At 39.3% G+C, this 16,939-nt stretch overlaps 1 protein-coding gene and 1 non-coding gene across 3 annotated transcripts in view; both read right to left on the reverse strand.

Moving 5' to 3' along the window:
* Window positions 1-16,939, reverse strand: part of MDN1 (midasin AAA ATPase 1) — a 145,451-nt gene that overhangs the window by 40,447 nt on the left and 88,065 nt on the right. For both annotated transcript variants that reach the window (XM_069488449.1, XM_069488448.1), the window contains exons 52-65: window positions 16,460-16,575; window positions 14,887-15,020; window positions 12,202-12,359; window positions 11,891-12,011; window positions 10,976-11,186; window positions 10,424-10,655; window positions 9,967-10,093; window positions 8,816-8,986; window positions 6,549-6,763; window positions 5,497-5,884; window positions 4,620-4,729; window positions 2,704-3,409; window positions 857-1,018; window positions 46-319 (exon numbers count right to left, since the gene is read on the reverse strand). In XM_069488449.1, the coding sequence (XP_069344550.1) occupies window positions 46-319; window positions 857-1,018; window positions 2,704-3,409; window positions 4,620-4,729; window positions 5,497-5,884; window positions 6,549-6,763; window positions 8,816-8,986; window positions 9,967-10,093; window positions 10,424-10,655; window positions 10,976-11,186; window positions 11,891-12,011; window positions 12,202-12,359; window positions 14,887-15,020; window positions 16,460-16,575 (3,125 nt within the window). The remainder of the gene's footprint in view (window positions 1-45; window positions 320-856; window positions 1,019-2,703; window positions 3,410-4,619; window positions 4,730-5,496; window positions 5,885-6,548; window positions 6,764-8,815; window positions 8,987-9,966; window positions 10,094-10,423; window positions 10,656-10,975; window positions 11,187-11,890; window positions 12,012-12,201; window positions 12,360-14,886; window positions 15,021-16,459; window positions 16,576-16,939) is intronic.
* Window positions 1,817-1,888, reverse strand: TRNAM-CAU (transfer RNA methionine (anticodon CAU)). Its single transcript has one exon. It is a non-coding gene; the product is annotated as a tRNA-Met (tRNA).

Here is a 16,939-nt window from a genome sequence, read left to right on the forward strand (position 1 = left end):
TTCACTTTGATTTCCCAAAGGCATAACAAAAGTAAACTACCATACCCATGAAGGGGTAGAAATCTGTCACAAGAGATGCGCCGGTCTGATAGCAAGACAGAAACAGGCTGAGGTAATGCTTTGCTTCATGTGGTGGCAGAGTCTGCTGGTACCAGAGGGATCGAGCAAAGTTGAGGCACAACTGCTGGTGTATCAGCATCACTGCTTGCATTGAACTCTGGGAGAGGAGCGCTGGGTTTGTGGCTGCTTCCTCTTCTTGTCCATCTGAAGTTTCTCTGTTCTCCTCCAGTGTTGGCTGTACCAAAATATCTGCAAAGTCCTAAAAATAGCAATAGAGCAATTAAAGTTTTAAAACTCAGAATCTGGGCTGAGCGTGGTGGTGAGCATCTGTAGTCCCTGCTACTCAGGAGGCTGAGGCAGGAGGTTGCGTGAGCCCAGGAGTTTCAGGCTGCAGTGAATTATGATGACGCCACTGCATTCTAGCCTGGGAAACAGACTGTCTTTAAAAAAAAAAAAAAATCAGAATCTGCTCATGGGTCAGGCACAGTGGCTCACATCTGTAATCCTAGCACTCTGGGAGGTCGAGGTGGGAAAATCACTTGAGCTCAGGAGTTCAAGACCAGCCTTAGCAAGAGTAAGACCCCGCCTCTATAAAAAAAATAAAAAATAAATAAATAAAAACAATCTGCTCCTGATCAGACTAAAGAGTAAAAAAGGAGTTTGAAAAATTGAGAAAATGAAGTAGAACTTATGTGTGCATTAAGATATATTAAGAAGACTATGTAGCCATTCAGAGGGAATGTGTGTGGCATCAAGGGAATTCATTTCAAAACAAACGCTTCCGCCACCGCTCTACCTTTTCATGCAGTGGGAACTGTTTTCTGAATTCCCGTTCTTCCTCCTCCTCCTCACTCAGGGCTGTCCTGGAGTTTCTGCTCCTGTATCGGTACAGGCTGCTTTCCTGCTCAGCCTTCTCTTGGGCTATGCGTTCCTGCTCGTCCCACTCATTGATGATTTCCTGAAAAGTCACACACACAGATGGAAGCTGATCTGCCTTTGCTGAGGCACTCGCAATGAACAAAGGCAAGATCTGCTCTTAGTTTTTCATGAAAACTAAAGTATCATGGCTGAAAAACAAATAAAAGCCAACATCCAAGAAACTAAATTGTAGGTAATAGAGAGCAAATGGGTTTTGTTTTCAAATAGTGTAAGTTTAGCAACCACAGTTTGCTAAATTCCCCCTTACTGTGTTATAATTTCAAAGGTGTGAAAACTTGCTACAGTACAGCTCTTGGGAACTTCCTGTCGTGAGCTAATGGTGCTTGGTACCAAGGACAAGCTCAGGAAGTGCTATGAGGAGGCTGTGACTCCCAGACTGCACTTCGCTGGCCCTCAAGGAGCTAGCCCAGGGGTTCAGTAAAGAAACACTCAGACCAGGAGCTGGGTGGTCAGAAGGCACCAATCAGGCAAAACTGGATTGTGTCTTCCCAGACACTGCCTGAATCCTCTGTTACCTCTAAGATTTTAAGTCCTTAAATTGGCAAAAACTGTAAATTAAAGAAACCATACAGTATTGCTAAGGGTTGGGGAAATAAGCATCCACCATCTAGGAAGGTAATTTGCATTAAAAGCCTAAAAAGTGTGTTTAATCATTGTCTTCGTAATTCTGATCTGCAAAAGTTGTACCTAGAGACAGTAAGACTGTAAGACAATTTACGAGGCATTGCCTTTTCCAAAATAGTAAAAAAATATATATATATGTATAAATGTAAATGTTCAATTACAGGAAATTTGTTAAATTACTTATGTATGACTCTAGCAGAGGATGGTTTCGATCCATCGACCTCTGGGTTATGGGCCCAGCATGCTTCCACTGCGCCACTCTGCCGGCACTAAATTACTTACGGCATAAACATAAAATAGAAAATTTGGCAGTCACTAAATATGATGCAGGTGAATACATAATAACGGGAAAATAATCACTATATGTTGAATTTAAAAAGCAAATTGGAAAACAGAATAAACTATATGTAGTGGTTTGTTATACATTTTGGAGAGCTCCAGCAGTTTCAGGACACGTCTCAGGGGACACAGAAGGGACTGGAATTGACCTCAACAGAGCAACTCTTTTTTCTGTTAAATGTTGGGTCACTATGGTAAAATCTGTATTTTTTAAAAGGTGCTGCTACTTTAAAAAAAAAAAAAAAAATCTGTAAACCATTAAAATGAATTACTTTAAAAAATTTAGAGTGTTAAACACATACATTGGGCAGATGTATATATACATGTACGTAAGCAAGCCTAAAATGGAATATACCAATATATTAACTGGGTTTATATAGCTTTAAGTGGTAGGATTATTAGAAATTGTTATTTATATTTATTCTCTTAATTATGAGAACAAATTATGCTAATAAGGGAAAAGAGTAGTACAAGTTGATTCAATTACAAGGCAAAAATCACCATAAACAAAGTCAAAAGATAACTGACAAACTCGGAGAAAATACTTGCAGTGTATATCACAAATGAAGGTCTAATTATCACTAATTTTTTTAATCTCTTAAAACTGAAGGACAGAGGCCCCAAAACCTCTGTTAAATGGGGGGAAAGAAGGAACAGAAAACAGACTTGCCACTCCCCAACCGCACTGGGTACTGCAAATGTCCTGCAGGCCACCCTGCCATGCTCCCAGAGACGGCTCACCTGACACACGTGTCTGAAGAGCTGCAGAGCCCTCTGGTCCAGCTCTCCCTTGCACAGCACGTGGGAGCGCAGGTAAAGGAGGGCGTTCAGCAGCAGCTGCTCCTGGGTGGGGCAGGGTCTCTGGCCCTTGCCTTCCAGCTCCTTTCCTCCTGATCGCTTGAGGATCAGCTTCCCAAGGCCTCGTAGAAGCTCCTCCGACTTCACTGAGCACAAAGCGTCTGCATGAGCAAAGTAGGTGGGGAAGGCGGGGCCCAATGATGGGAAAGCCAGCAAGGCTGTAGCCAGGGTCCCTAGCTCGTCTGCAGACACCATACTGCTGTGGAGGGAGGCATGGACCTCAGAGGCCACCAGCCTCATGCCATGCTGCAACTGCAAGATGGATGCCTGCAATGGGGTCACCAGGTCTGGATACAGGGCATACTCCTCTGCCAGTCGCTTCCTGAACTGGTGGTGTGACTGTTGCCAAGAGGCCTCCTCCTTCAGAAGGCTCTGGGCTACTTGGGCAGATCGAGGCCCATCCATATGGAGGGCCTGCAGGAGCCGTGAGAGCAGATCCTGAACAGCAGAGGCCTTGGCGATGCTGGTGACGTAGTGATGGATCTCCTGCACCAGGGACTCATAGGCAGGCAGCTGGGGTCTGAAGGCCTGCTTCTTCAACAGGCTGCAGATTAAATTCTCCAGCTGACCAATCCTTTGGCGAAGCGACCTAAAAGTAAATTAACACCATATACAGGTCGGGCGCAGTGGCTCACGCCTGTAATCCCAGCACTCCGGGAGGCCGAGGCGGGCGGATCGTTTGAGCTCAGGAGTTCGAGACCAGCCTGTGCAAGAGCGAGACCCCGTCTCTACTAAAAATAGAAAGAAATTAGCTGGACAACTAAAATATATACAAAAAATTAGCCAGGCATGGTGGCACATGCCTGTAGTCCCAGCTACTCGGGAGGCTGAGGCAGGAGGATCACTTGAGCCCAGGAGTTTGAGGTTGCTGTGAGCTAGGCTGACGCCACGACACTCTAGCCTGGGGAATAGAGTGAGACTCTGCCTCAAAAACAAAAACAAAAACAAAACAAAACAAAAAAACACCATATGCAAATTTTGTCAGAAGAACAATGAACCTAGATTGGCCCTCAGCTAGGAAAATAAAATGAAGACATACAGGCTGCTGAGAAATAGTGTGATAGTACTGACAATCATAATAAAGATGGATAACATTTATAGAGTACTTACTCTGTATCACACATGATACTGGTGCTTTAGACATATATCTTATCAAAGCCTCACTATGGCTTATTCAAGTAGGTAAGTACAATTATCCTCATACCAACATGGACGCTGAGGCTTAAAGTGATCGACCCAATGTCTAAATCTGAAGGTCAGGAAAAGGACTAGAACTCAACCTACGATATTATCCAGTCTGCGCATCTCAAATCCAAAAACCCAAAATCCAAAATGGTCCACGCTTTTTGAGTGCCAACATGACACTCAAATGAAATGCTCACTGAAGCACTGTGGATTTCAGATTTTCAGATTTGGGATGCTTAACTGGTATAATACTAACATTCCAAAATCCAAAAAACTTTCAGTCCCAAGTATTTCAGATAAGGGACCCTCAACCTATACAGTATTTCCTAAGGTAACAGACATTCTTCCACATTAAGAATAGGTTTTGGCTTCAACCACTTTGGCCCCATGTAGATTCACAACTTGAATATCCTCTCCCTCCTTTCAAAGCATATATTTTTCTGACTATAACCAAGGCTTTGGGATCTAATTGCTAATGTATTAATAATTCAGGTATATATTATTAATATTACTTCTATTAACACTATAGCTAAATCGCAAAGACCAACTTCATAATCTCTTTTTCAAAAGGAGAATAAATAACCCCAACACAAATAATCATTCTGCTGCATTACCTGACATGAGGATGAGAGTAACTGAGAATGACTTCATCTTCCAGATCTCTTCCAGTTTGTAGCTGGGAAAACAGGTTCCGGGTCTTCCACTCACATTGCAGTTGGTGTAACTAATGGAAAAGAGAGAAACTGGACTGCTGGGTCTCAGCTATGACCATGCATTTAATGAAAATGCCCTGGGGTGGGTAGAGCAACAAGACTGAAAGAACCCAGGTCCCTGAACAACCCAAGGACAGGTGGCTCTGATCCATTAACTTGGACCACTCACATCAGAGATGCTAGGTGAAATAAACTATTTACACCATTGAACTTTTGAGTCTCCTTGCTATAACAGCTTAGCCTTTACTCCAACTAATATAATTTTCCTTCTTTAAAATATAGTGCTAGTATATCACTATCTTAATGTATTCAGCTCCTGAATTTGGTTGGAAGTTCAAAGAGCAAGGGATACCACATTATCTGAATCTACTTGGTTCTTTTTTTTTTTCCTTTTTGATTCTTCAGTTTTAGACAACAAACACCAAAAGTTCAAAATTCCTAGAACATAGGGATACTATCCAAACTTCAGGCAGAGGGAGTCTAGAAAAATATCACAGTTTCCCTGACAATGCCTCAGGTATTCTACCTACTTGCCCTCTGCACCTATTGGCAGATAGGTCAGAACCTTAAAAAGGATCCCTCTCAAATCCTGAGTCTAGTCAGAGGAACACTTAGAAAAGAAAATGCCAGTCCTGGGAAATGACAAGGCAGCTCATGCCAAATCCCCCTATTGATAATTTGAGCACCCAAAAGGGAAAGTAAACGGAGTGATACATTAAGCCAATCCAGCGAGCCAGGGAAGGGGCCCATGCTCCAAGCTCTTGCTTCCCATACATACCTCTTCCTTGGCATACTTGAGCTCGTATTCCCTTTTCACAGCAGGGTCAAAACGTGCGTGGGGGAGCCACGTCTGTATCTGCAGCAAGCCAAGGCTCACCCAGAGGCTCCCACGCTGGGCTGGCTCAGGCAGGTTCCTCTTACTCTCCACTTCCCCAAAAAAGTGGTGCAGGGAGCTGAGCAAGAGGCAAAGCAGTTCCTTGGGTAGCACCTCCTGACCGGCCACGTCCTTAAGAACCTGGCCTACGTACTGGAAGGCCTGGCTGTTGCCAAGCAGCAGCTGCTCACAGTTCTGCATGTACTCCTGCTGCCGGGGCTCTGGGAGCAGCTCTGCTAGGCCTGTCAAGTGCCGACACAGTACCAGTCCCTGGAGCTGGGAATCCGTGCGCCTGTGGGGACAAAGTAGGAGCACTTAAGGGCTCCCATTGTAGCAACAGCATTCTTTTGTATACACTATCAGCATTCTGTCAAGAAATGATACTACAGAATGCACTGTCAGTACCTAGATGTAAATTTCTGTTCTCGTAACTTTTTTTTTTTTTTTTGAGACAGGGTCCTGCTCTGTCACCCAGGCTGGAATACAGTGGCATAATTATACCTTATGATAGCCTCAAATGCCTGGGCTCAAGAGATCCTGTTGCCAAAGCTACTGAGTAGGTGGGACAACAGGTGTGCACCACCATGACCAGCTAGTTTTTTTTATAGAGACGGGATCTTGCTGTGTTGCCCAGGCTGGTCTCCAACCCCTGGCCTCAAGCGATTCTCTCCCACCTTGGCCTCTCAAAGTGCTGGGATTACAGGTGTTGAGCCACCACACCCAGCCCTCATATTTTAAATGGTTTACTAAGCATCACCCTCTTGATCACAATACCCTAAAAACTGACAGAGGAACCAGCAAGCTCACAGTAACCTAAAAACATGCTAATCCAGGCCGAAAACACCTTTCACCCACCGGAACTGGCTACTACAGAAGCACACTCTGACTGGGTCCTTGCTGAATGCTCTGGAGAAAAGACAGGAGCTTTGGAGTCTGCTCTCAGGCGGAGAGAATACCTGAACTCGGCTACTGAAGGGACAGCCATGTTGGTCCAAAGCACCGAGCTGATGTCCTGGAGCTGCTGGGCTCTCTCAACCCATTCTCCCAGGGTGACATGGGAGGAGGACAGGATGGGGAGGCCACTCACATCCCAAGGACTTGCTCTGCAGCTGCTGGTCAAGACTTCAAAGCAGCACTTGGAGAATACGGGCCTACTGAGACTGCCAGGGCCCTGAGGGACAAAGAGAAGAGCCAAGTAATTCTTAGAAATTAACAAAAATGATTTCAACAAGTAGCATTAGGGCACTTAGAAAGAAGAAAGAGATAAGAAAAGGAGGTCCAGGTTTCTTGGAACAGGCAACCACCAGGCAGCGATGGGACCAGAAAAGCAGAATGGGTTGGGTGTTAGTATGTATTAAAGGAATGTAGATCCATTCTCTAGGAAATGAGGAGCAATGGGTGCTTTAATTATGCATGAGAAAATTCCTCAAACCTGGGAATCGGTGAGACCATTCTTACAGAAGAGAAAGCATCACACTGGAGGAGGATGAGAATTGGAGGTAGGGAAAGGAGAAGACAAATGTAAGAGCCAGGGGCAAAGTGTGACAAGCTTGTGTTCCTTGGCCTGTTAATCTGGGACACACTGTCCACAACAAAGGATTAGGTTACCAAATACATATGATTGCTAAGTTTGTATACCCCCTGGAACTCTTAGGGATCCACAAGTTTATCACTAAAGGCTTTGAGAGATGTTTTACAACAAAGAAAGCAATTTTGATAGAGCACCAGAACAGAGTCCAAATAAATCCATAAACACTTGTGGGAATAAGGTATATAAAGGGGGCATTTCAAGTAAGAGTTGAAAGCATGAATTCGTCACAACAGTATAAACCGTAATGCTTTTGGGTCTCCTATCTGTATAAAAGAAAAAATATGCATCCCTACCTTCACAAAACAAGATATATAGATGAAATTGATTTAAATGTAAAACGAAAAACATAGGAGAAAATATCAGGAAATAGTTTTTAACTCTTGGCGTGGTAAAGGAAGTCTTTTTTAAAAGCATGACACTAAAATTAGAAGGTAGAAGATACTGGCGTATCTTTTTTAAAAATTAAAAAACTGTGACATAAGAAAACAAATTTGGGAGACAACAGAAAACTAGAAATATGCTTCCAACCACATGTTGGGCAAAGGTTTAATATCCATAATATATAAAGAGATCTTTGATAATAAAATGATTCTCAACAACCAAATTTTATTTTATTTTATTTATTTTTTTTTAATTTAAGCCCCAAATTTTAAAAAATAGATAATGAACATGACTGGAAAATTCAGAGAACTAGAAAGGATCAATAAACATAGGAAAAGATGTTCAATCTTAAAAATAATCAAAGAAGTACAAATTAAAATGGTGGTTTTTAAATTGTATGACTGGCAACAATTAGAAATGTTGGTAACACCTAGTATGGCAAGCATATGGAGAACTAGGCCTTCATATATATATATATATATATAAGTGAAAATGCTTTGGTCCTAAACCTAAACCTTCCTGTGGTCATCCAGGGCTTTGGGACCTCCCTTTTAACTGGCTCCTGGCATGTTTAAAAAAGTAAAAACCAAAAACCATCTTTCTTGTCTAGTAATAGCAATAATATTTTTTTATGTGCAGAAACTTTGACCAAGAATTAAATTCTAATAAATTACCCACAGACAGATGGGCAAAGATTTATGCAAGGATAGTCAATGCAGCTATGCTTGTTACAAGAAGGCGGGGGAGGGAAAGGCAAGAAACCTTAACATTTATCACTAAGAAAGTGATTAAATAAGTTCTGCCACATCAGTACAATGGAATATCTTAAAAAGAATAAGCTAGAATGACACACATTTCCATGATACATTTGCATACTTATTTTTATTTATGTATGCATTTAATATAAAAATATATATAAACAGAAGGATACAAAAAGTGATTATTTCTAATGAATTCTATATTATACATACACACATATACTGTTTAAATATGCTGTAATTAGCAAAAATGTTTTAACTAGAAAAAAATTAAAGACCTTTTAAATGAAATATTTTTACTCATCTGATAAAGCATTGAACAATGGAACACCTTTATTAACAGTACACTTATTAATATCCTGCAAAAATTAAAGTATTGCAATAACCTATCTAGTCATCACTCTATGCTAGGAATAAATGTTTATTGTTAGATCCACTAAGAATTTTTTTTCCTACTGTCATCAAACATTTTTATGATTTTAGGCCAACAAACCTTCAACGTAGAGTCCAAAAGAGACTTGGGCATCTCCTTCTGCTGCGTATCAGGCAGAGGGTACCAAGTTAGCCAGTACTCTGGATTTGTGGTCACAGTACTGCTCCAGAAAGACATAAACATGGAATTAAATAGCTCGGACCACAAAGAAACAATTTCTTCAGTAGACACCTAGAGAGAAAGGAATAATTACATAAGAGAATATTTGAGAAAGACTCCATAAATCAAGTTATTAAATCTCTTTCTTCTAAGACTCATCTAAAACTAACATGGGTTTAAACGTATTAGTCTTAATTTTCCTGATTCTCTGTGACCTGGGTCAACGTCAAGGTACATAACCTGTTTATAATTTGATAAAACTATGAGATCTGCTTTTATGAGGTTGCATGAGAGTGTTAAGTAAAACAGTTCACACACTTACAATATCAGCAAAAGAGATAAATATTATTTAAAAATTTTAAAGTTGTATTCATGAAATTATATCAACCAAAGTTTAACAGTATCATATTCAATAGTTATTTAGGGGAAGAGTAAAAATACTCTCACAATGTATTTTTGACAAATTGGGCAATTTAAAAAAGCAAATATCTTTGCCTTATCTAAATAGAAACCAAATGAACACTCCTGTGATAAAAGTTGTAATATAATCTCATAATTACTGCAAAAGAACATTCAAAATTCTCCCCTTTAGGAGGTAATTCAAATAAGAATGGGGTTTGGGTCGGGCACAGTGGCTCATGCCTATAATCTTAGCACTCTGGGAGACCAAGGCCAGAGGATTACTTGAGCTCAGGAGTTCAAGATCAGCCTAAGTAACATAGCAAGACCCTATCTCAACCAGGAAAAAAAAAAAAAAAAATAGAAAAATCAGCCGGGCATGGTGATGTGCACCGGTAGTTCCAGCTACTCGGTAGGCTGAGACAGGAAGATTGCTTGAGCCCAGGAGTTTGAGGTTGCAGTGAGCTATGATGACGCCACGGCTCTAACCAGGGTGACAGAGTAAAACTCTGTCTTAAAACAAAAAAAACCTGGGGTTTGTAACATGGAATTTCGAGAATAACTAAAACATTCCACAACCAATCTGTCATAGAAAATCTAATCGACTCATAACGTAAAGGAGGCTTATCTCTCTTTTTGATTTTGGTTTTTACCTTGCGATGATGCAGCAAGGACCAAAGGTCTCGAAGCTCTTGAGGAGCAACTGGTGTGTGCTTAAGACAAAATGTGACATGATGACTTAGCTCTTCATCTATCTGGGGCTGTTGATTTTTGCTGGACCTGCTCCAAAAGTAAAGAGGGAGAAGGTGAGGTATTGATTATCAATGAACTGCTAGAAAATTGCTACACAAGGGAAGATGAAACACACAGAACTTATACAGTACATTTAAAAACGAACAACCCTAGTGATAAAACGTCTAGTGACTTTCAGGGTGCGGTCAAAACTGGCACAGAATCCTCAGGAAGTTTTGGCTTTCCACAGTGGCAAATGATCTCCTTCTGCTTCAGCAACCACTCCCCTCAAGTCTATGCCTTCTTTATACCCATAACATACAGAAAATAACAAGCAAAAAAGTTCCCACAAGAAAAATAAGTGAGAGAATGGCTTACCTTCTGAGACAAGCCTGTGTCATAAAATCAGCTGTCACTTTATACTGCCAAAGGATAGCCAGATACTCCATTGCAGGCCACAACTGAACACGCCTGGTAAGTTGGATTAAGGAGGTAAAGTCTGGCTGGGACAGGGAGGAAGCTTCACCATGCTTTTTCTCCAGAAAACCAAGTGAAAGTCCTTTGGCTTTTAGTTCTAAACACTGAGCATGCACAAGATTCTTTAATTCATCTGGACAAAATGACAAATACTGTATTAGAGCACAGTGGTAAAGAGTATAGGCTCTAGATTCTTAACAGCCGGCTATGTGACTGTGAGCTTAACCTGAGTTAAGCTACTTAACCTGGGCTTTGAGTTTTTTATTTGTTAAGTGATAATATCTGCATGATTCTAATTATGGAATTAAAATGTATGTAAAGTTTAGCCCTGTGCCCGATACTTATTTAATGGTATTTATACTACATCCAAAAAAAAGGAAAAACCTACTTGACTACAGGGGAGAGGATATTCTCAGAACATTTGTCTGCTAGACAAATGCTAGACTGTATTACCTAATTTGACATCTTCCAGCATATTAGCTCTGCGGATCAATCCCCAGGCCTGTAGGAGACTTTTCTTTAATGTCCATTCAGAAGCAGCCACTTGGAGACGACCAATATCTTCCTGCCATCCACTCTCCCCAACAGCAGGCATCCACTCCCTGATGGCAAGGACTTTGTTAAGGACCTTCAATTGTGAAAAGCAATCCACCACCACCTTGTCCTGAAAGAATAAAACCCAGGAGAGTCTACTATAGAGTAAAACTGTGGTTCTTTTTAGTGGCCTAAAAGAAATTTAATTTCCTTAATGCTTCTAGAAAACAAAGGCTTTGCTTACTCCTGTTGCTCTCAGGAAATTTTTACAGTAATGAAGTAAAAACTCTACCCAGCCTTAATAGTCTCACGAGTAAGTTAAATGATAACGCTTAACAAATTAGCTAACAGTATTCATGGAATACAGTATGCCCTCCACATCTGTGAGTCCCACATCCATGGATTCAATCCAAATGCAGATTAAAAATACATGGGGGAAAAAAATGTATGGTTGTGTCTGTACTGAACATGTACAGACTCTTTTCTTGTCATTATTACCTAAACAATACAGTATTAACAACTATTTACACAGAATTTACATTGTATTAGGTATTGCAAACAATCTAGAGATGGTTTAAGTATATGGCAGGATGTGCATGGGCTGTATGCAAACATTGTGCTGTTTTATATAAAAGTCTTGAGCGTCCTTGGACTTTGGAGTCTGAGGGGGGTCTTGGAACGAATCCCCCACAGATATCAAGGGAAAACTATATTTAAGAGTTGAAGTTCAGCTTTGCAGACAAGAATAAGACAAGAATGTCAGTTCCCAAGTTCAAGGAGAACTTCAGAAGTCGTCGTCAAATCGTTTTATTCACTGCATGCTTCCAGGCATACCTTAAAAGGAAATGGTCGTCCCAGGAACTTCTGCAACTTCTTTATACCAGTGAAGCCACCAGTCGGGCTCCCCAAATAATTCTGAATATGTTCTGATACGCTCTGAATCTCTTTGTAGTATCTTTAAAGGAGAACAAGGGCAGAGGGGAAATGATGGACAGTAAGAGAAGTCATCTACATTTTACATTTTATTTACATTCATGAGTATGCCAAGCGAATAAACCAAGAAGTACTTTTAATTCCAAACCCTCTCATCTTTAACATCATCTATCTGTACTTACTGACATTATTACTCTAAATATGAGCCTTACTTGTCTTCATGATTCACCAGGAGTTCGGGGATCTGACGGATCAAATGTTTTAAAACCCAGTGCCAATGGAGGGCAAGCAAGGCCAGCCCTGGGGCATCCACTGTTACCGTGTCGGCCACAGTCCACAACCGGTCCCGCCACCGCACGGAACCTAAGATCTAAAAACAAAGTAAACCAAGACTGCTCACAAACATCTCCCAGTAAAATACACATGACATAAACTTTAATTATTAATCAATACTCAACAGACATAATGAAAGGTCTAAGGCTAGACTGGAGTATTTGTAGGAACATTAAGGCAGATACCTTTTCTCCTAGTACTTGAAGTACAAAGTTATTAGAGAAAATGGAATTATTGGGTCACAAAATATATGTGTTATTTCATAAGAAACAGCCAACTGTCATACAAAGCAACTGTACTATTTTGTATTCCAACAAGAACTAGAGGAGAGTCCCAGGGGTCCATTTCTTTGCCAATACTTACAACTATTAGTGATTCTAATTTTAGCTATTCTGATCAGTGGCACCTCCCTGTGGTTTCAATTTACATCTCCTTGAGAACTAATGAGGTTGCAATTTTTCAAGTTATTACTGAACATTGACATTATCTTCTGAGAAGCATCTAGTCAAGTCTATTGCTCATTTTAAAAACTGGGTTGTTGGCTGGGGGTGGTAGCTCACACGTATAATCCCAGCACTTTGGGAGGCTGAGGTGGGAGGATTGCTTAAGGCAGGAGTTCAAGACCAGCCTGGACAATATACCAAGACTTCGTCTCTTAAAAAAAAAAAAAAAAAATTTTTTTTTTTTTTTTTTTTTTTTTTAAATAGCAGGGCAAAGTGGTGTGGCACCTATAGTCCCAGCTCCTAGGGAGGCTAAGGCAGAAGGACCACTTGAGCCCAAGAATTCAAGGCTGCAGTGAGCTATGACTGAGCCACTGTACTCCAAGCCTAGGCAACAGAGCGAGACCTTGTCTCTATTTAAAAAACAAAACATAAAACTAGGCTGTCTTATCATTATTAGCTAGTTTATGTGACTGAATGTATGCTTTATAAACAGTTTCTCCATTCTCCCAATGTGTTCATAAAGGTGACTATGAAGAATAGAAGTTTTTAATTTAGATGAAATCCAATGTGTCGGTTTTTTCCTTTTATGAAAAATCCTAAAAAATCTTTTCCTATCCTAAGATTGTAAAGATTTTCTCCTATTTTTTTTTTTAAAGTCAGTTCATAGTTTCAGCTTTTATATGTAGGTCTCATCCATTTTGAAACTAGAACTTGACCACTTCCCAGAACTTAAAGATGAGATTTGTGTGACTTTCACAAGTATGACTTTTTATTTATATTAAAGGATGAAATGTGCCCAGTCAGTGAACAACATTTTCCAAATCACTAATGCATGAGCTACAAACTCATGTAAAAAGTCCATTCAAAAAGTCCAAACTACACCAATGGATTTTAATGCATGACAACTTCAGTGATTTATTTCAGATTCCCCATTGCAAATAACCTTTACGAAACTACTTAACACATTTGTGGTGTGCCATCAAAGAAGAGTGTTCACAATTATATGAAATGGCTACTAAAATATTCCTCCCTTTTCCATCCTCATTAACTATAGGAAGCCAGTTTTTTGTTTTTTTTTTACAAACTTCCACCCAAACAACATACTGCAAGAGACTCAATATAGAAGCAGAATTAAAAGTCCAGCTTTCTTCTCTTAAGCCAGACATAAAAAGACTTACAGGAATGTAAAGCAGTTCTGTTCTTTTAATTTTTATTTTGGAAAATAGCTATTTTTTATTAAAAACATAATATTTGTACAGACCTTAAATGGACCTGCTACTGTATTTTTAAACAAATTTATAAATATTATTTATATTTCTCAGATTTAGGTCCTAATATGGCAAATATTATCAGGTATAACCACATAAACAAAAGCTTTTTTGGTCTTTGATAACTTGTAAGATTATAAAGAGGCCCTGAGACCAAAAACTTTGAGACAGGCTACACTATTTTACTACACTTACTAGAATAATTTAGATTGAAAACTCCATGTAACCCACACGTGACAATGATGTCTAAAAGGATGTAAGTAAATTAAAACATAACAACTGAAATCCACATGTCCATCAACAGGACAATGGATAGCAAACTGTAGAAGATCCATACAATGGAATATTCCTCAGCAAAAAGAAATTAACTACTGATACTTTAAACCACATGGATGCATCACAAAATAACTGTGCTAAGTGAAAGTAGACAAAAAAGTATATACTACATAATTCCATTTAGAGAAAATAAAACTGACCTATAGTAACAGAAAGCAGATCAACGGCTACTTGGTTAGGGATGGGAGGAGAGAAAAAGGTAAAACAAAAACAAAAAAGGAATGAAGTAACTTTTGGTGGTGATGGTTATGTTCACTATCTTGATTGTGATAATGGTTTCACAGGTATATCCATGTCAAAACTTACATTGTATACTTTAAATATATATGGTTTATACGTCAGTTATACCTCCACAAAGATTTTAAATAGGTATATATATTTAAAACCGTTAAAAACAGTTACATTTCTCAAATAATACTGGCCATGTCATAACACTGAAAGTTAGTCTTATCACTAAGAATCTTTGTGCCAAGCAAGACAAATCTTGCTTAAAATACAAACAGATACATTTCCTCACCTCATTCACAATGGCATCAGACGCTGTTACCTGGGAGGATTGTACCCAGAGCAGGATTAGTGCATCACAAAGTTCGAAAAATGCAGCAAGATTGACCACAATTTCATGGGGCAGGCTGTGATAGCTCTCTGGATCTTAGAGTTGACATAAATAAAGAATATTTTGTCAGATTTAAATTAGCATCTGAACATTTTCAAAATAAACTGTAATCTGGAACTTAACATTATCCCCATTACAAAGGTTAATTTTTAAAGGCCAAAATCAAAAGCAATTTGTTTGCCTGCTATAGGTTGAGTGTCCCTTATCTGAAATGATTGGGATCTGAAGTCTTTTGAATTTTGGGTTTTTTAATCAAATTTTGGAATCTTTGCATAGACATAATAAGACACCTTTGGGATGGGACCTACATCTAAATATGAAATTCGCTTACGTTTCATATACACCTTAAACACATAGCCCGAAAGTAATTTTATAAAATATTTTTAACAATTTTGCACACGAAGCTAAGTTTTGACTGCTTTTTGACCATGATTCATCACATGATGTCAGGTGTAAAATTTTGTACTTATGGCATCATGTCAGCATTCAAAGGCTTTAGATTTTAAAGCATTTCAGACTTCAAACTTCCAGATTAAGGATGCTCAACCTGTATCACAAAACCTGGCAAATGAGACATCTATGCCTATAGATGTAAAGAATGTCTTAATAAAAAATGCAAATTAGAGAGTATTTTATACAGGAGTTTAAGTACAAAATGAAAACTATATATATGTTTAGAGGACAGTTAACACAAAGATGAAAAGATACAAAAGAAACTACTAACAGTAGTTACTTCAAGGATGAACTTTCTCAACTTTTATCCTTTTACGGTTTGAATTTTTGCCAACAAGTACAACTATCTTTTTAATTAAACAAAATAAAGAATGGAGAAAGACATGCTCCCTCCTATAACAAGTACTTATGAATATGTATTTTTTGAGCCAATGACCTAGTTTTCAAGTTCTGGCTCTGCTACTTGCTAGAGATGCGACCTTGAGCACTCTCTCCCTTTCCTCATTCAATTTAAAAAAAATTTTTTTTCTTTTTAAAATTTTATAATTTTTTTATTTCAATAGATTTAAGGGGTACAAGTGGTTTTTTTGTTACATGGAGGAATTGTATACTGGCGAAATCAGCATTTTTAGTGTTCCCATCACCTAAATAATATACATTGTACCCGAGAGGTTATTTTTGATTCCTCACCACCTTCCCCCACGCCTTCTGAGTCTCCAAAGTCTATTACACCACCTCTGTGTGACCTTTCCTCATTCATAACATAGGGACCTATTTCACAAGGTTGCTATAAAAAGTAAATGAGATTAAGGACATGTACGAACCATTTAGGTAAGCACCTGACACGGAGTAAGTGCTCAGTAAATGTTAGTCATTGCTATTCAATAAGAGGACATGACTAAAATCAGGCCAGCAAATCAAAAGGAATCAATAAAAACAGCAGCTGCTGAATATATCTCTCAACTTTAGTAGTATTATGCAATCAAATTCATAATTAAATACAAAAGATACATGCTCTTACCTTTCTGGAATTCCAAGGACATTCTCAAAACACTGTTTCTTAGCTTTTTGCCACCAACAGAAATCAAATTTGCTTCAGTAAAAATCCGTTTTTCCCGGTCAAGATATATGATTGTCCTAGGATGAGATTCAAAAACATAACAAATAGTTTTATCAGTTAATATTACTTTTCAATAATATCCTCTATGTGCTGAATCCTGGAAACACCTGGAACATCAGTCTCCTTTATCCTGCCATTCTTCTCCTGTCTCTGCAAATTCTGGACTAGACAGATGGAGACGAAAGCGATGACTACTGAGGTGCGGGGACAAGGATGGATGGATGGAGACAGTTGGGTCAGTCTAGGCAGTCTGCCAGGCTTTGCTTTGTTGCTTTGCATGCTCTGACAAACTGCCCTGTGAATGCTTCAGAGTGGTCATCAACAAATTAATCTTTGGTGTCAGAAGTTACAGGGGAAGGGGGTGGCCCCCACAAGGCAACC

The sequence above is a fragment of the Eulemur rufifrons genome, chromosome 15 (genome assembly GCF_041146395.1).
Source record: "Eulemur rufifrons isolate Redbay chromosome 15, OSU_ERuf_1, whole genome shotgun sequence".
Lineage (NCBI taxonomy): Eukaryota > Metazoa > Chordata > Mammalia > Primates > Lemuridae > Eulemur > Eulemur rufifrons.